Source organism: Nymphalis io, chromosome 20 (assembly GCF_905147045.1).
Source record: "Nymphalis io chromosome 20, ilAglIoxx1.1, whole genome shotgun sequence".
NCBI lineage: Eukaryota > Metazoa > Arthropoda > Insecta > Lepidoptera > Nymphalidae > Nymphalis > Nymphalis io.
Window position 1 is genome coordinate 4,550,852 of NC_065907.1, and position 19,391 is coordinate 4,570,242.

The following is a 19,391-nucleotide window of genomic DNA, read 5'->3' on the forward strand; positions in this document are numbered from 1 at the left end:
CAAAACTTCAAGAAAAACCATAAATACAATGTAATATTAAATTAAAAATAAAAGTTGAAAAGGTGCACTGGTGCAGTGTGGAGAAGTAAGCTCCAAACCTTCTTAAAACTTCTTAAAACATATATAGAGACTACAGTACAGTAACAGCCTGTTAATGTTTCACTGCTGGGCTAAGGCCTCCTCTCCCTTTTTGAGGAGATGGTTTGGAGCTTATTCCACCACTCTGCTCCAGTGCGGGTTGGTAGAATACACATGTGGCAGAGTTTCAATGTAGACACATGCAGGTTTCCTCACGATGTTTTCCTTCACCGTCAAGCACGAGATAAATTATAAACACAAATTAAGCACGTGAAGGTTCAGTGATGTTTGCCCAGGGTTGAACCCACGATCATCGGTTAAATTTCACGCATTCCAACCACTAGGTCATCTAGGCTTTTATAGAGCCTAGATGGCCGAAGCCGAAGCCGAGATGCCCCAGTGTTTAGAACGCGTGAATCTTAACCGATGATCGTAGGGTCAAATCCGGACAAGCACCACTGAATATAGAGACTATTTGTGAAAAATAAATTAAAATGTATTTGAGTATAATAAAATACTGATTAATAATTATTTTGTCTTAAATTTGCACCTTAATTGACAAAGTGAAAATATGTGGTATCACGCGTGATGCAATTTAACAAATATAACTATTTACAAAAGCGCTGCATGTAAGAATTATGTCACATTTAACATTTGACTTTTCACTAACAATTGTTCACGCTCACTTATATCTGTCACTTGACAGTGGCTGCAATTACGTAATGGCTGATAGTTTGTCAGTGTCACTAAAATCTCTTTAAAATCTCCCTAACTTGTTATACAATGGCTGTACCGGTTCGGATTTTATCTCGTTGCAAAGGTAAATATATTAAAAATGAATGTAGCTATAAAAATGTTAAGAGGTAAAACTGACTATTTCAATTTAAGTACACTTGCCAACGTTTAGATATTTTTCGTAACCGTGACACTGATATTAACCTTGTTTAATGATTAATCCATATTTATACACTTATAATACTTATGTTAAATTAAAGCCCTATTGATTAAATTTCTATTAAACTAGCTTAGAACAAAATTTCATATACTACCAATGTCATTCTAAATATGTTTAACCTTCGTCTATAAATATATTATTTTTAGACAATACAATAAGATAATATTTTTTATTTTAAAGTTATATTGATAATATGATTAAAGTTATATATATATATAATTAAGCCTTACGATTCTTCCTTGAAATTTCACTAATTGCATGTATACTGGATCAATATATTATTGACCTTTGAACAATGACAGATGACAAACTTATCTTGAATGTTTTAATAAGTTTAAAAAATAGTTGTACTTGCTGTACATTAAAAAATATTTTTTTTCTTGAGTTCTTTATAAAACACCTTACAGGGCTTATATTAAATGGGTGTGGCATTTTTCCTCAAAATTGAAGAAATGTAAATCAGGTTCAGCCATCAAAGGTTTTAAAAGTGTTAAGTTCACATATATTACTAAAACTTTCATATGATGTGTGTTATTTTATTGAAACTTAACATGTTTTTCTATATCCTCAGATGGCTTAAAGTTTGGCAACATTAGATATTCAAGCAGCACACCTTATGCTCAGACACGAAAAAACTTGGTTTTAACAAGTGATACCAAAGTTATTGTGCAAGGATTCACTGGAAAACAGGGAACTTTTCATAGCCAGCAGGCTCTTGACTATGGAACCAAAATTGTGGGTGGGGTATCACCCAAAAAAGCTGGCACAGAGCATCTTGGAAAGCCAGTATTTGGTACAGTAAAAGAAGCCAAGGAAAAGACAGGGGCAGAGGCCTCTGTAATCTATGTTCCACCTCCAGGAGCAGCTGCGGCTATTTTAGAGGCCATTGAAGCTGAGATACCACTTATTGTGTGCATCACTGAAGGAGTTCCTCAGCATGTAATTTCTTTGATCACTTTAATTAAATCTTACATAAATACACTTATGCACCCAATTTAACATTTACAAAATAAGTATGGTTTAATTTGTAGGTGTAAATGCCAACACATAATGCTAATGTTTCTGGTTGAATCATAAGAGTTATAGCTTATGCATTACACTTGAAGAATAAAAAAAACAAATAGAAATTTAATTTCATATGTAATTTTTTTTTTTTTTTTTTTTTATAGTAAAGGAAGGCGGACGAGCATATGGGCCACCTGATGGTAAGTGGTCACCAACGCTCTTAGACATTGGCATTGTAAGAAATGTCAACCATCGCTTACATATCCAATGCGCCACCAACCTTGGGAACTAAGATTTTATGTCCCTTGTGCCTGTAATTACACTGGCTCACTCACCCTTCAAACCGGAACACAACAATATCAAGTATTGCTGTTTTGCGGTAGAATATCTGATGAGTGGGTGGTACCTACCCAGACGAGCTTGCACAAAGCCCTACCACCAGTAATTAATTAGTATATGTGTGTATGTGCCTTTCATTGTAGATAAATGATTCTCAATTGAACCAATTGCTATCCTTAATTACCTCCTAATCATTTTCATTACAACATTGGTACATACATTTCAAAACATGACTTACATACTTGTCAAACTATAATTTATTAGCAAATATGAATAAAAAACAAAAGTTGCCGCAGCTTGATCTTTTTGGTCAGTTAAGGACATTGCTTTGTTTTATTATTAGCACTTGGAAAGACGTTGTTCATCAATTGTGTGTTAAGTATATTTAAACAGATTATCAAGTAAAATATCTCAAATATATTTATAGGACATGGTCCGTGTAAAACATGCACTGCTACGTCAGAACAAGTCACGGCTTGTTGGACCAAACTGCCCTGGTATTATTGCTCCAGAGAAGTGTAAAATTGGTATCATGCCAGCCGCTGTTCATAAAAAAGGTTGCATTGGAGTAGTATCTCGGTCTGGTACCTTGACCTATGAAGCTTGTCATCAAACTACTGAGGTAAGTTCAATAGTTTCTGTTGCTTTAATCAATTTAGAAAGTTGTTGATAATAAATTATTGATTATTGTTAATGCTTAATATGTAAAATGTATAATAATAATAATATCCTGGGACATTTTTCACACACGGCCATCTGATCCCAAATTAAGCTTGTACAAAGCTTGTGCTATGGAAACCACACAACTGATATACTACATATACTACTTTTCTTTTGTTAATACATACTTATATAGATAATTACATCCAGACTCAGGACAAACAGACATGTTCATGCACACAAATGTCTGTCCTGGGTGGGAATCGAACTTACAACCTTCGGCGTGGAAGGCAAGTATCTACCAACCACGCCAACCGGCTCGTCAATGGATATATCAAAAGTAAAAATAATTCCTGCACAAATAACATTGGTGGCATGAATGCTACCAGTATATACTCATTGCTTATCCAGGGAACAATTGATCCAGCCCTGTGTAAAAGAGATTTCACTATTATCTAACGTAATTGGTGTCATTGAATTTAAATAAAGTAAAATATCATGCATTACGCAGCAAAGACGAAGAATCGTTTTAAGATACATTTTGTTTACAAGTACAATGTTACCAACTGATGTGACCTAATTCTGCGGAGCATCTTACATTATTTCTAGACATTAAATAAGGCCTGACATTTTTGATAATACCCTAAACTAGCACTGGTGCAGTGCGTAAGTAAGCTCCAAACGTTCTTAAAAATGGTAATATTTTTGGCTGTTACTTTACTTTAAAAGACATACGGATATAATATTTTAAGTGTAGGCTTATGTAACATTCAGTAGTTTTATTTATTACTGTAATATGCCATGGTAATAGCCAAACGTGCCTTAACAAGTAAATGTTATATAATAAAAAAATTTTTGGTAACCAAACTCAACAGTGCAAAGCTGACCTTGATATTACGTAAAGTTACGTCAACTATTGTCGAAAAGACGTGAAATAACTTTGTTAAAACATCTTAAATAGCTCACAAAGATTGTTATGATTAGATATAAAATTAAAATAAATAAATATGTATCGACACTCGAGTATTGCTTACGTTTAAATGCAATCAATATTTTGAGTTTGTTTTCGCGATAAACAGTATCATTAATATATCGACCCCGAGTGTAAATTACCGTGCCGCTTAAGAATTCATTTCATGCCACAATACTATTAATAATGTCAAACACAATCTAACGTAAAAAAGCTAGTATTCAGGTAAATGTAGAAAGATTGGAGCGTTTATATTTTCTCTATATGTATACATAAAATTATTCTATAATGCAAGTCACTCACCTCCTAAACGGCTAGATTGATTTTGATGGGTTTTTTTTCTGTGTTGAGTGGGTTACTAGATAGTTTAGATGATACGTCGTATCGTATTTTTTTTTATATTGTAGGTCATATTATAGGTAGGTGGCTCTGCGATTGGTTTCCGGGACTTTATTAAATTTATAAAAAAACTTTTTTTATCCATAGGAAGTTAGAACGTTCGCCACTTAATTAATTAAACGATAATTAATCTCATTCTAAATATTATAGGGCGAATATAAATAAATATTCAAAATAATTTATTAACAGTTTCTTTCGGGGCCGTAAGGTTCTCTTCGGAAAATAACCTGGATACGCCAATGAAAGTAATCAAAAATATACATGTACATTTACATGTACATGGGGATTATTTCATCGATTTGCTTCATGGTGTTTAACAATAAAATTCAGAGTTTTTAATTTTATAGGCTGGCTTGGGACAAACTCTCTGCGTTGGTATTGGAGGAGATCCGTTCAACGGCACCGACTTTATCGATTGCTTGGAAGTGTTCCTGAAGGATCCCGATACGAAGGGCATTATCCTCATCGGTGAAATCGGAGGCAATGCTGAGGAATTGGCATCCGATTACTTGATTCAGAACAACACTGTAAGTTGCGTTTGTATAATAATAAAAAACATGCATTATTATAAATTAGAAAATAATATGCGTATTATTTTTGGGCCGTGATGGCTCAGTGGTTATACATGTAAAGATTGCAGGTTAAAATCCCGACAAGCGCCACCGAATTCTCATATGCTTAATTTGTTTTTATAATTCATCTCGTTTTCAAAGGTGAAGGAAAACATCTTGATGAAATCTGTTGAAATTTTGCCAGGCGTGTTTTCACCAAGCCACATTGGAGCAACGTAGTGGAATAACCTCCAAGCCCTCTTCTCGAGAGAACAGTAGGCCCACCAGTGGGACATATACAGGCCGTTACTTTAATTCGAAAAATATAACGTTCATACTTGTTTACTTCTTTTGCTTTGATACTGAATGACTATACATAATCTATGTCTTAACAAGTATATTGATCAGCACAGAAATATCTATGATATTTATTTTCTTATAAAAAGTTATAATATTCTGTATTTAATCAATTTATTTTTTTCTTAAACAGCCAAAGGTAAATAAAAATCACATGACAATGACAAAGAGGTTTCTTTAATATTTAAGTATAAAAAAGATAGAGGTAACTGTTCTTTCGATAGATACATACATTAGTTAACCGTTACCAGGTATTATTATATCATTCAAGTAGATACCTACGTAATATGGAATATAAAAATGACCATATTACATTGGAAATCATTTTATATATCTTACTTCTGCATATATCATTATGTAGATAAATTTGAAGTACTTCGATAATCTAGTGACTAGTATGAAGTTATCATTTCATATCGTTGCGATTCTCATATCCATGCAGTTATCAAAATTAACGCCCAAAATAAAAAGTGGGATGGGCTTACCTCGTACCTTAAGAATCGAGAGGTCCGATTTTCATGCACATTGTTTTGTGTGAAATAGTGTATTTGCAAAAGAAATTTAGTTGTTTACTAGGAAATTAGCTGAATTCAAGATCTATAACTTTATAGTTTATATGCCTGTACATATATCTATGGTTATTTTGCTTATAAATATGAATTCTTGACAAATTTTGAAAATAGAAATTAGAGATACCTAATTATAGTATTTTGAAGACCTTAATAATATCCAGTTAAATGTACATTTTTTTTAAAAATTAATTGTTATTATTTAGTCTATTCGATTTTAAGCTACAAAAATTTCGAAATTATTTCAAATATAGAAATAATATCAACAATTAATTTGGTACTATTGTAAGTTCATTTCGTAACTGAACTTAACTTTCTCATTTCTGTAGTCCATTTTGTCCGGCATTTTAATATTAGCAACGATTTATCTTTATTTTTGTTTATTTCAGGGACAAAAGGCGAAACCCGTTGTGTCATTCATCGCTGGTCTTACGGCACCACCTGGAAGGCGTATGGGTCACGCTGGAGCAATCATCTCTGGCGGAAAAGGTGGTGCTATGGACAAAATCAAAGCTTTGGAAAAAGCAAACGTCATTGTCACTCGTTCTCCCGCCAAAATGGGTGTCGAACTTCTCAAAGAGATGAAACGATTAGAAATTGTATAAGTTAAAAAGCGCTATTAATCAACTGGTCCATTTACTTTGTATAGACTTTGAGTAATTATACTGAAATTATTTATTTGTTACCGTTGTTTCAGTCGACGAAATTGGCATGTTATGTGGTCGAATAGACATTTGTGACACTTGATCGATTCCTAATTCTCGATATTAACTAATTAAACATTAATCTCGATGTGAAATGCATATAGAAAAAAGATGCACTCAGCCATAGTTTTAAGCATGTCCATGTATGTTTAACTCAAGTGATATTGATAATCTGATCAAACATCAACTTCCTAATCTAAGATGTTTTAATATGGATTGTTTTATGTGGCGCTTGGTGTTGTATAATTAATATATTATTATTGCGTAATTAATACCTTTAAAGACCTGTTTCAATTTTATTATTGTGAAATAATAAACAAAAGTATAGATTGGAGGGTTTTATTGAAGAAACTAAAACTATGCAAAACTAAACTATAAGGTTATATATTTAAAAGTCTTGTCACTTATCTTAGTAGCTAATACAAGTAACTATTTTAGAACATACGAAATACTGAATATAAGAGTAACAATCTCTAAAAACTTAAAAATATATAGCTGCTGCTGTTTAGAAATACAAAAAAATTACACATGAAAATAATTTCATAACTTTCTTCCTATAAGTTAACTAGTTGAGATTCTATAGGGTACAAATATTATGAAATAGTACAAAATTGCAAAACTTTTCAATCTGTTGATCGAAATGATGTTTGATCGATCTACATGTAGACAATATAACTTTTTTTTTTAAAAGTCTTTGGTTTCAATTCTTTAACAGATTTATAAATAATATCATTTATTATTAGATCACAGATCACAATAATTAAATGCAATCACAGATAAACTATATCTTGTGAACATTTTGATCACATAGGTGTTTGGAATGTTACAAACTTATAAAATGATTCAAAATGTTGGTGCATGCATATAATTAAATCACACACAGTAACTACTTTGTACAACAAAAAGGAACCATTATCAAAACATAAAGCATTACTTTTGTTCATCAATCATGATTACTAGTAAAAACTATCTCTTCTTCCCCTGCCACCTCTTCCCCGCCTCTCCCCTCCGTTTCGTTCTTTACGTAATTTCATTGCTTCAAATCTCTCAGCCATTGAAAACAGTTCATCAGGTACTTCTTGATTTGCTTCCTCCAATATTTTAATCAAATCACGAGCATGGGCCCAGTCATTTCTTGTGACAAAGGACAAAGCAATTCCAGTTTTTCCTGCTCTGCCCGTTCTTCCCACTCTGTGGACATATTCCTCAATATGACGTGGAAAATCCAAATTTATAACATGAGTCAAGTCTTTAATATCTATACCCCTTGATGCAACATCAGTTGCTACTAAAATATTAACTGTTCCATCAATCATTTCCTCTAGAGCAGCTTCGCGATCAGTCTGGTCTCTGTCACCATGAAGCGATTGACATTCTATTCCTTTCATACAAAATTCTGTTGATATATGTGTAGCCGTGGCCTTTTTACCACAAAATATTATGATTTTGTCATTTTTATCCATATTTTTAATAAATTCAAACAATGCAGCTTCCTTGTCCTCTTCATCCACAAACATAATTTGTTGAGTTACTGTATGTACTGCGGCTAGATCTAATGAGCCAACATTGACTTGAATGGGATCCTTCATGTAGGACTCAGCAAGGCGGCGTACGCCTGACGGCCACGTGGCAGAAGTCATCACAGTTTGACGATCAGGTCTTACATCAAACAGAGATTTTCTAATTTGTGGTTCAAAGCCCATATCTAACATTCTATCAGCTTCATCTAATACAATATATGAAAAATTGATAACATTTAAATGTCTTGCCAATACAAGATCATTTAACCTCCCAGGAGTTGCAATTACTATATCTACTCCTTTGGTAACAGTTTTTATTTGTTCTTTTCTATCTCCACCTCCATAAAGACAGACAGATTTGATTCCCCTATATTGATATTTAGAAGCTTCCTTCTCAATTTGCAATGCAAGTTCTCTTGTTGGAGCCAAAATGAGAACAGTTGGGCCCTCTCTTTTTTCTCTTGGGGTGGGTTGACCTTCAATGTGAATTAAGGCTGGTAATAGGAACGCCAAAGTTTTGCCAGTACCAGTTTGGGCAATACCAATCATATCCTCACCTCTAAGCAATATTGGCCAAGCTTGACATTGAATTGGTGATGGTTGTGTAAAACCTTGTTTATAAATTTCTCCCAATATCTCAGGATAATTATGAAATGCTTGTTCAAATGTTAATATTGGGTTTGGCACAGGTAGTAAGCCAGGTTTATCATCAAAAGTTCTCCTAACCTGGATATCATTATTAGTCAAGCGCCAGCGGGTAACCTCTGCTGGGATCATATTACTCACCACTGGATCTTCTTTATAAAAATCTTTAACAATTGGTGCTAATTTTTCATATCTCTCCTTTTGCTGATTATCATAAAATGCATTAAGTTTATCCCAATCAATAACCTCTTCACCATGACTATTTTTTTTTAAAAATTCATTGGTAGCAACATTACTTTCATTAGTGTGGGTAACAATTTCCTTCGGCTTACGTTCTTCCATTAAGTCGTTTATTAAGTTTTCCACTTTTAATATGGCTTCGTCCGTACCAAAAAGTGTAATGTTAGTATCATTTCCGCGGGAGTCACCGATTTTAATTTTGGCTTCAGACTCATATTCGAGATCACGTATTTTAGAACCGCCTTTACCAATAACACGTCCTACTTTATTGGATGGAATAATAATAACCTTTTTATTACCACTCTCTTGACGATAATTACGCCGGTTGTCTCGGTTGTCTGAAGAGTCTCCACCACGTGCTCTCCAATTAGCATCATTATTCCTTTGACCTCTGTAAGCACCTCTAGCTCTCCCTCGGCCTGTGCTTGAGCTAAATACTCTTGCATTGTAAGTAATTGGTGCACATACTGCAGCATTAGGCTCCGATTCTTCCCAGTCCGACATTTTATTGCAAATGAAGGTAATCAAATTACAAAGACTTTAGTATATATTTATCAATGACCGAATTCCTATTTAGAGGAGATTGGTTTTCAATTTAGTCAAAATAATTTGAAACTATATAATTAGGTAACGGATGCACAACCATAAACACTGTCAATCGGACAAAGTACTGGTAGCTACTGAGCATTTCTACAACTTAAAGCATAATTGTAAGCTTTTTCCACAGATAACTTATGATATAAGGGCGATTACAAACTATCCATACCAGTTGCAAAAATTAAACATCATTATCATTTATTATCATAAAATCAACCCCAAGTCGTAAGAAATATGTCTATTTAGTTAATATAATAATATTGTATTTTTTTGTACCTATTTTTAATATTGAAAAATAAATTAAATTTCCATTATACATTATACAGTACGTGGTCATACTAAGTTAAGTAAATTAAATAAGTTAAATTTATGTTTAGGTTTGATTCAAATTTTTATCAATCAATAGATTTAATTGTATTCGGCTTAGATACGTCTTAATTGTATTCGGTTTTATAACAAACTCCTAACAGCAAATTAACGCTTCTAAAATAAATTATACACTATAAATTATTTTAAAAAGTATATTGTTATATTTATATTGTTGCAATATAAATTTACACTATCAGTTGTTTTGAAATATTAGAAAGGATATTGTTTAATATATTAATTTAATATAAAAATTATTATAAGCATTCTAAAATGTTAAACTTAAATGTTGTGGTCGAGTAGCCGTAGACGCTACCGCTAGTCAAAACTTAGAAAAACCATAGAGTATAATTGATAAAATACGTAGAAAGAGAAACTAATAGACGCAATGACGATTTCCTTCTCACTTACTCTAGAAAGAGAACGAAAATTACGTTACAAATGGCTTAGATACAGATAGAATTATCAAATCTTTTGTCCCTTATCGCGTAACCAGTTTTGGTGATTGTTTCGCTACTTAAGTTGCGAAACAAACTTGACAGTTGGAGCGTTCCTTGTGTTTTTTTGTTCATTTTTCGCTTATTTTTATGTTATAAAACGATTCTAATTCAGTGAAAAGGCCGAGAAACAATCCTTATATAATATCGAAGGTTAAACAATGGTGCATTGTCGTATTATTTCATGTTAAAGCGATATCAAAAATAAAATTTCCGGCGTGTGTTTTCACGCGTAAGTACGACTATTTTGTCCCTAAATATAGTTTCTCAGGGATGTTTATTTATGCCGTAGCATGACGGAACCGTATTTTGCATTAAAATTCTAAATATAATAGGATTTTCCAGTTTTTTATCATTCATAACCTATAATTATTTATCATGTAAGTGCTGCCAGCGTCAGCTAAAAAAATTTTTCCAATTTTCGATAAAAAATATCGAGTTGTCGACATATTAAACAAATAAATACGGAGTCCAATAATAACCTAAAGTGCTTCGTTATATGTAAATATATTATTTGAATTTATTCGTTCTCCTATTTATAATTTCCTAACGACAATATTATTAACATTCTTCATGAATATATAATAATATTAGATTCCGAGTCAAGAGGTTAACATAGAAATATACGTGGCACCCATTCTTTATTAATAATTTAATTGTGTGTTGTAGATTTCAACATCTGAGGAGAATGCTAATCCAGTACCATATAAAGATGCTGAAGTGCTATTGATAGGGGAAACAAAAACAAACAAAGCAATGGTTTTTGGGTGTAGTTGGAAGACAAAAAATAATTTAATTTAAAAAATGTATAATAAATATTTAAAAGTAAAATTTAATAATCTTATTTTGTTTTAATGAAATCCTTAAAATTATTTATCTCCTCATTGTAGGCATGGGTAATATCGCTTTGAAGCCATATTGTATCGTATCTAGATATCGGTTTTGAATATCGGATATCGTATCTATCTATTTCAATATCTAGATATTGGATCGAGTTTATGATACTCGGAAACCGAATCAGTACCAGATGATATTAGATTTTTACTGGTTTTTTACCTTGGTTTTATCCAATATAAAAAAATATTTGTGTTTATCGCATATAATGTATTGGTTAGTTTTTAGTTTTGTATTGATAATAAGATTATTAAATGAGTCAATATTTATTTATTAATAGATATGTTGCTATTCTGATTTTGAAAATCAGTGAAATAAACTGTATAATAGCGATGTTTTCTATTTGTTATTATATTTATTACTTTTATAGAACACAATGTGAGTAATGTAGGCGTATTTAAAAGTTCATTTCTTCGTATATACATATCTTTTAACTGTTCTCGAAAGAGCAATAGCTCGTATCTCTTTTGATCTAAATTGACTTTTAAAAATATTTGTAAAATGCCTAAAGAGCCCTTTTAAGTGTAAATCTCGCAACAAATATGACATTTAGGTTTTTTGCCTACAAAGTTGAATTTATCGAAATAAATCCAAATTACGCTCGTATTGGGACGAGACATAATTCTTCATTTTATTTAACACAAACATTAACCTAATTAAAAATCATTCCTTAAAATTACTTTTAATGAATATTAACACTTGCCCTAAACACTTAATTTTCTCAAAAGTAAAACCTAAAATTTAGAAAAAGAAAGCGAGTACTTAAATTATGTCACTAACAAACGCGGCCGCGAAAACATAAAACAATGAAACTATAAATAGATCATAAAAATAAAAGCAATTTCTAAAATGACACCCAAGGCCAAACAACCAATACCAGTAAGAGTAAAAATATAATCTCTCTGTATTGAAGTATCAATATTGAAATATCAATGTAGATATTAGATTCATGAATACGACTCACGTTATATCTGTTGATATTTTTTAAAATATCGATATATCCGCTTTATTCATAAAAACTGTTATTTAACAAATTTTAATCTTGTATATTTATTAAACAAATTTAATTATAACTATAGTACTTAGTAATTACTGCTTAATTATGTGTACCAATATTTTTTAATGAGAGATTTTAAAAATACTCGTATTATTTTATCAACTATAGTTTTCGCGTTCGGGCGTACAGATTATACAGAACCGGTATTAGTGGATTTCCGAATATATAGATACTGTGCGCTCCGACATCTAGATATCTGATTTTTAACTAAAATATATATATTGTATCTATATACGATTTGTATCGCCCATGCCTACGACATTGTTCATTTGCTTGTGTATCGAGCGAGTCAATCTTCGTAAATTACAGAAATTGTATTCCATCACGTAAAAATGGAGGTGGGGTTAAAACAAAAATGAAAAACAGATTCATTTTAAGTAACGATTAAAAGCTTAAAGAATTAGGCTCTTGGATTAAAGGATAATTAGTGGAATTAATTGTTCGCAAAATGCTAGCCACAAATTAACCCGTTAAACAGTTTCATGGTTTGGGTTGGTTGAATAGTTCTTCTAAAAGTACAAAATGAGCAACTGGGCGAGGCGAATGCACCGGCGGGCTGCTACATTAAGCAATGTGGTTACGTCTTGTGGTCATCCCAATTCTCTGCCATATCCGAGGAGACTTGAAAAAGTGAAGTTCGGTGTTCCCTTGCACGAAGTTTGCAAGGATGACATACCGGGGCCCTTACTTGTTAGTATCTAAATAATAAAATTATATATCCTTCAATATTTTTTAATTAAGGTGTTATAACAATACATATTCTTCCATAAATGAGTGAGTTAAAAACCTTATAAAACGGAAGATGAATAGAAATCCAACGATTGTCCAACAATTTTGTTGTCCTCTTCTTCTCCTCCTCGTCCTCTCTTTTCGATTCTGAATAATGTATTAAAGAATAAACATGAAATATACTTTTAATAGGTACTGATATTAAAGCTGAATAAAGAAGCACCATTACGGCGCGATGTATTTCGCGCCCCTGGACATCAAGGAGCCATGAAAAAGCTTATACATTTCTTGCAGACTGGGCGTCTAGTTAATGTGGATAATTACTCTGTTTATACTATTGCAAGTGTACTCAAGAAGTTTCTAAGGTATGTTCATATTTCAATAATCAAATATTGAAATTCAATAAACTCTTACTAAGTCTGATCAAATAATTTTTTGATTAGGATAAGTTTCTACTTTCATTACTTAGTAAAACATTTGACTGTCTGTAGATATAGTAGCTAAATTATAAGTACTGATCCTCAGATAATGGGCTTACACTCTGAGTTTGTTCAAAAGGAAATGATTGAGTGTTCCTGCTATAAATATTTTTGTAGCACCCCTGGGCTTGCATCTATTCAGTCAGTCCTGAGCAGTTAAACAGTTTCCCTCAAAAAAAAAAAACATTACAGATGAGCAAAATGAAGGATGAATGCATAATGAAATGAGATCACCTTATTCATAAACTTCTGTCCCTGTGTTAATATTGGCTACTCACAAACTCAAAAAGACATTTAAAAAAAAGGGGAATAATCATATATACCAGTAATAGCCTGTGAATGTCCCACTGCTGGGCTGAGGCCATCTCTCCTTTTTTGAGGAGAAGGTTTGGAGCTTATTCCACTATGCTGCTCCAATGCGGGATGGTGTATACACATAGGGCAAAATTTCAGTGAAATTAGACACATGCATGTTTCCTCACAATGTTTTCCTTCACCGTCAAGCATGAGATCAATTTCTATATAAAAAACGCCAAAATGACCTTTTGGCGTTTCTTATATATAAATTGAAAGTATTACTCACTGTATAAAATAAGACATTTATAGCATTCTAAAACAATTTTTTCCTATGTGAATAGCTTGAGCCCTAAAAAGGATACTTACTTTCATATGAAATATGCAATAAAATTTACTATTTCCATGCATCCATCCATCCATATTAAAAAATATTTTACATTTTGCAATTTCACATTTGAATAGTTATTTTACAATGTCAAATTTATTGAAAAACCACCACCAGTTTTCAATATAGATTCTACCGAATAACCGTCAAGTAACTTAATAGTTACTCTTTGTCATCAATAACATTTTATTAAATATATGTATCCATTATGAAAATCAATAAATACTGCCTCCAAGTTCTTGTATAAACTATATTTATATATAATTTTTTTACAATATAATTTATAAAAAAAATATTTTTTCGTTAATGTGAAATGGTCTAATGAATATTATATTAATACTTAAAAGTTTCTTTATTTAGAAGCTTTTTTTTTAACATTACTTTTATTTTAGAAAAATACCCGGAGGAGTGTTCGGTCGTGAAGGGGAAATGCATCTATTTACAGCAGTGGAGCTACCGGCAGACCAACAAGTTGATGCTATAAGACGGTGAGTTTATTTACATTTGAGGACCTTGTAAATATATGTTATTGTTCCAATTAATGTGTAAGTTATACATATATCAAATAGACAAACAAGACATAACAGATATTTTACAATAAGACCAAGTATGTTTTTATCTTGTGTTCTTAATATTAGTATGTGATCAAAATGTGTTTTTTTTTGGACTTAGTTACGACACTATGTTTAAAAAATCTAGTAGAAATATCTGTATAAGCTGTATCAATCATTTTATGAAGATAAGAATGCTTAGTGTATATTTAGTTAATTTAACTATAGTTCCACTACACGTATGATAGAAATATATCAACAATGAAGAATAATCCCTACATAAAAATGTGTTAATACTCATGCCAGTAGCCTGCCCAATGGCATGTCAATAACTTGTACTTTTGTTTTCTTGGTATGTGAATTCTTGGCTAAAACTTTATACACATGCCAGTAAAACGGAGCAGTAGATTTCGTGCTATTTGACCGCATGAGCAAGTAACTTTAACGCTCTGGATACATATGCAAATGGCATGTAAGTTTTTACATGCCATTTGCATTCTTGCATAGGCATGCAAGGCGCTTCCACACATATGGAAGTAACCGGCACATGTTAGTAGCTGGCATGTGTATTTTTGCCGACTTGTTGACAAAATTAATATAAATATCCAAAGTGACTGTTTGTGTTTATATGTCATATATCTTTGTTATTTTCGTTCGTAAATAAACGACTTTCGATAAACTACCTCTAATCTCGTACAGAATAATAAAGCGTTATATCCATCTTAGAATGGTATTTTTCTCTTTATTTCTAAGACATATTAAGTTACTGATATAAAAATCAAGTGGACATATATCTCGTACTTATTTAAAGGACATTGTCAATGGAGCCAACTTCATTGTTCACCACAATGGGAGATGGTATTGGACGTCACATCCATTAGACAGTATGGCAAAACAATGCCTGTTTACTTATAAGAATTTTGATGCGGCTCATTATTTCGCGTTGATTGTGTTACTTGCTCAGACTTGTCATGTGACATATTTAGATATTTATGTATTGTCTAATGTTTCTTATAATAAAGGCAGATAGAATTTCTTGTAAGAATATATGTATGTTTTTAATGTAAAATTTAAATTAATGTAAAAATTAATGACCGTAAGGTCTAGGTGGGGGGGTATGTGGGACTAGCCGGCACTGAAGGCGCCGGAATACCCACTAAAAAACCAGCGGTACCCACTCCGTCTTGTCGAAGGGGCCTCACGGGATCGCTTGCGCATCCTACCGTGACGCACCGACGGTTGGCCCGCTCAAGCGGGCCTCCATTCCTAGGGCGTTCTCGGGGTACGGAGTACCCCCCTAACCCCAGCGGCGCTTACGGTGGGGGAAGAAGGTGCGCATAGCGTCGGCGCCTCCTCTCGGGTCTTCTTCGGCGAAGCGAATCAGCGGCGGCTGACCTCGCCTCTCGCTCTCGCTCCGCGACCTCCTTCTGCAACATGACACTCTCGCAAAAAGAGACCATCTCCATCCAACACCTCTCACTGCCAAGCATTGTTAATCACGCTCGGCAGCGAGATGTTTCCGCCAACTATCGCCGTTAGGGTAAGCTTCTGGGGCCCCCACGCAGCGAGTAATTTGAACCTAAACCCTCTGAATCTTGCGGCCAGATTGCTAGATTAATGAAGCATTTAATTATATCACTGCAGTTAATTTAATTTAATTTAAAATTCAGTTATCATCATATATTTACTCAAATATCGTTAGACGTACCTACCCGAACAAAATATCGTCAAAACACTCACCCGCACACTTTCAAATAAACTTTAAGATTTGTCAAGTTAATTCAAGACACGATGGGTATTTAAAATTATATTTTATTTTATTGGAACAATAAATCGATACTGAGGAAAACTATACCGAAAAGCAAAAAAAAAAAAATTGCCATGTCAGGCACCGCTTAATCAAACATCCTATTTAAGCCTTAATAAACTACATAAAGATGGCATTGTATTGAGTGAGCTTGGTTCTTTCTATATGATGATGCAAGTTCGTATTTGTGGAACGTAAACTTTGATAGTAATGATAAGCGAATTACTTCTGCGAACTGTCTAATCAATCTCTGAATTGTAGTAGTTCTATTTTTATTGAGGATGGTTTGTTCCTCAAATTAATAAAACTGAAATACGGATTACTTTCGTCGTGTTTTCGCGTAATTTTCATCAATCCATGTAACAAGTCTCTTGTATAGTCGATGCAAAACTTGCGGTTTTCTTTGTGCATTTAATAGAACATTAAAACATGGAGTTGTTTTTATTTCTTCTTTGAGTTATCTTTTAATATAAACCTTAATTACACTCCTTAAGACATATATTGAAAAAAAGAACATGCTTTAAAAAAATGGATTCTCTTTTCACTCAAAATCATTGCTTTATTATAACCAGATGTAAAAATTAATGTCCACTTTTAAATAGTTTTCTATTTAAGTCGAAAAACGAATAATTCAGGACATAGAGAGTCGATTTGAATATAAGTTCATTTGATTTTTATTTACAAAAACTCTAGTCGATTTAAATGCTTACATCTCCCTATACTTAAACTCTAAATTTTCCTTTAAGAACAACTTGGATCGGAGAATCTTAACCATTTAAATGTTATTTTTAAAACTTTACCGGTTATTTTTAAATAATATGAATAATGTTATTGATCGTGTAATGTGCGTTAAATTAAAAGGGAAAACAAAGATATACGGAAGCAAATATTTTGCAATCACGCAACGAATGTAACTCATTCTTATGAATATATTTATGTTAATTTTCATCCATTTCAATAAAAGTAAAAGTGCATCATTAATTCTTTATTCGAATAAAATATTCGAAATTACGTTTTTTTAAAAAAATACTTATCATTTCAATAAGTCAATTAAATTTACTTTTCAAAGCGGACGAGATTTTAAAAGTCACATTGATTTTTCTTATAGTAACTTTCTTTTTCCATTTTTAAAAATATCGATACCTACTAATACCTTAGTGGCCAAATCACAGAATTATAAGTAAAATAGTTTTCGTTTAAAAATGATACTAGGTAGCTAAGTAATTATGTTTTTTTAAAATAGGAACAGTTACAACCATTATGTTACGTTACATTCGTTTAATAATTCATCGTTATTATTCAATTATTATCCCTGTTTCTTCTTGTGTAGCGAATTATTGTGTGGGATTACATTGATAGAGACCGTCGGTCGTTGACCTCTTGTTTGTGTTTTAATTTTCCTTTTAAAATGGGGTCACTACGATCATATTCTAGTCGTCAGACGTCGAATTATGATATAATTAGTCTGTGTTTTTTAATGTTTTTAATAACAAAATAGTATACAATCATTAAAATTTTATAAGTAAATGTAAAGTTTAACTTTAATGCATTTTCGTAATTTATTATGCGATTTTCTTATAAATCTCAGTAGTCGATGGCAATCTTTTCTGTTATGGAAAATGATTTATACTATGCTGCTCCACTGGTATTGTGGAAATACGTATATAATATATATTAGTATTATTTCGCTCGTGTGTGTGTGTGGGGAGGAAGTGTTAGGTAACCAATGTCGTTTTCTGTACCCCTGACATCATGTATGCAAAATTTCACGATGATTGGTTGAGTAGTAAAAGCGTAACAAACAAATAAATTCACCTTCTCATTTTTAATATTAGTAAGGCTTATATGTCAGAATTCCTGTCGTACAATGTTTCCACTAAACTAAGGCCCGGTTACTATTTTGAAGACACGATCCGTTATGCTTACGGGTAGTAAAATTGTCTACGAGTTGTATATCAGAAATTAATAATAAGATGTCACGTCAATTAGGCAAGTAACTATCCATAAACAAAACGGCCGTTTTTTTTTTAAATAGCTGGGCTTCAGTGGTGCTTGTCTGGAGTTCTCGCAAGCTGCTAACCACGTTTTGTACCCATTGGGCCATCTCAATTACATATTATGTATAATAGTTGTGTATAAAGTTATCGTTTGTTGTCAACAGGTTGCTATTGTCATTGCCTGTTTGCACGCAGAGATTGTTGGTGCTACTCTTCGGCACGTTTCGGGTGATGGCATCTAACGCTGACAAAGCTGGTGAGTTACTTGACATGTGTAAATTATTTATTTACTCTCTACATATCATGAAAGATAAATCAAAGTGCGAAGAAATAATAATTAGATGCTCAATTCGTTAATATTTCGAAAGTAAAGACAGGAAAGATTTATAATAAACTAGTTTTCCCCCGCTTGTTAGGAGGGGGGGGGGGGAACGTCAGGCTATGGAGTTCTTTATTCCAAATGCTGTCGTATTATTAGATGGCAAGATCCCTAGGTGGTACAACGCTGAGTGCGCCGAAGCTGAGGCCCATAAAAACACAGCGTTTGTAGCGTGGGCAGTAGCCCGCACCACCAAAACTCCGGACATTGCAACTAAGAAGAGAGCCTTTAACTCTGCTGCCAAGTCCTACAAGAAGGTTCTAAAGAAGGTTCGTTTCAACCGAACTAGACGTCTTGGAGCCAAATTAGCTTCCTATCCCCGTGGTAGTAAAGCATTCTGGTCCCTGTCCGAGTCGGTTGAGAC

The 19,391-nt window shown here is 32.7% G+C and overlaps 3 protein-coding genes across 7 annotated transcripts in view; 2 read left to right on the forward strand and 1 right to left on the reverse strand.

Moving 5' to 3' along the window:
- The first annotated feature begins 753 nt into the window (after positions 1-753).
- Positions 754-6,566, forward strand: LOC126776584 (succinate--CoA ligase [ADP/GDP-forming] subunit alpha, mitochondrial-like). Its single transcript, XM_050499227.1, has 5 exons — positions 754-898; positions 1,605-1,972; positions 2,805-2,999; positions 4,754-4,933; positions 6,273-6,566. The coding sequence occupies exons 1-5, from the start codon at positions 862-864 to the stop codon at positions 6,486-6,488; spliced, it is 996 nt and encodes a 331-aa protein (XP_050355184.1). The 5' UTR covers positions 754-861; the 3' UTR covers positions 6,489-6,566.
- A 495-nt stretch (positions 6,567-7,061) lies between these two features.
- LOC126776569 (probable ATP-dependent RNA helicase DDX43) lies at positions 7,062-9,654 on the reverse strand. Its single transcript, XM_050499195.1, has one exon. The coding sequence runs from the start codon at positions 9,494-9,496 to the stop codon at positions 7,544-7,546; it is 1,953 nt and encodes a 650-aa protein (XP_050355152.1). The 5' UTR covers positions 9,497-9,654; the 3' UTR covers positions 7,062-7,543.
- Positions 9,655-12,655: 3,001 nt separating this feature from the next.
- Positions 12,656-19,391, forward strand: part of LOC126776576 (uncharacterized) — a 28,994-nt gene continuing 22,258 nt past the window's right edge. For 4 of the 5 annotated variants that reach the window (XM_050499209.1, XM_050499210.1, XM_050499207.1 and 1 more), the window contains exons 1-4: positions 12,656-13,093; positions 13,325-13,497; positions 14,686-14,781; positions 18,813-18,904. In XM_050499209.1, coding sequence (XP_050355166.1) covers positions 12,926-13,093; positions 13,325-13,497; positions 14,686-14,781; positions 18,813-18,904 — 529 coding nt within the window. In that variant the 5' untranslated portion in view covers positions 12,656-12,925. The remainder of the gene's footprint in view (positions 13,094-13,324; positions 13,498-14,685; positions 14,782-18,812; positions 18,905-19,391) is intronic. The other variant, XM_050499211.1, reaches the window with a different exon arrangement.

Coding starts and splice junctions, on each gene's coding strand:
- LOC126776584 (XM_050499227.1), top strand. CDS start 862: ATGGCTGTACCGGTTCGGATTTTATCTCGTTGCAAAG. Junction 899..1,604: donor GATTTTATCTCGTTGCAAAG/GTAAATATATTA, acceptor CTATATCCTCAG/ATGGCTTAAAGTTTGGCAAC. Junction 3,000..4,753: donor CTTGTCATCAAACTACTGAG/GTAAGTTCAATA, acceptor TTAATTTTATAG/GCTGGCTTGGGACAAACTCT.
- LOC126776569 (XM_050499195.1), bottom strand. CDS start 9,496: ATGTCGGACTGGGAAGAATCGGAGCCTAATGCTGCAGTATGTGCACCA.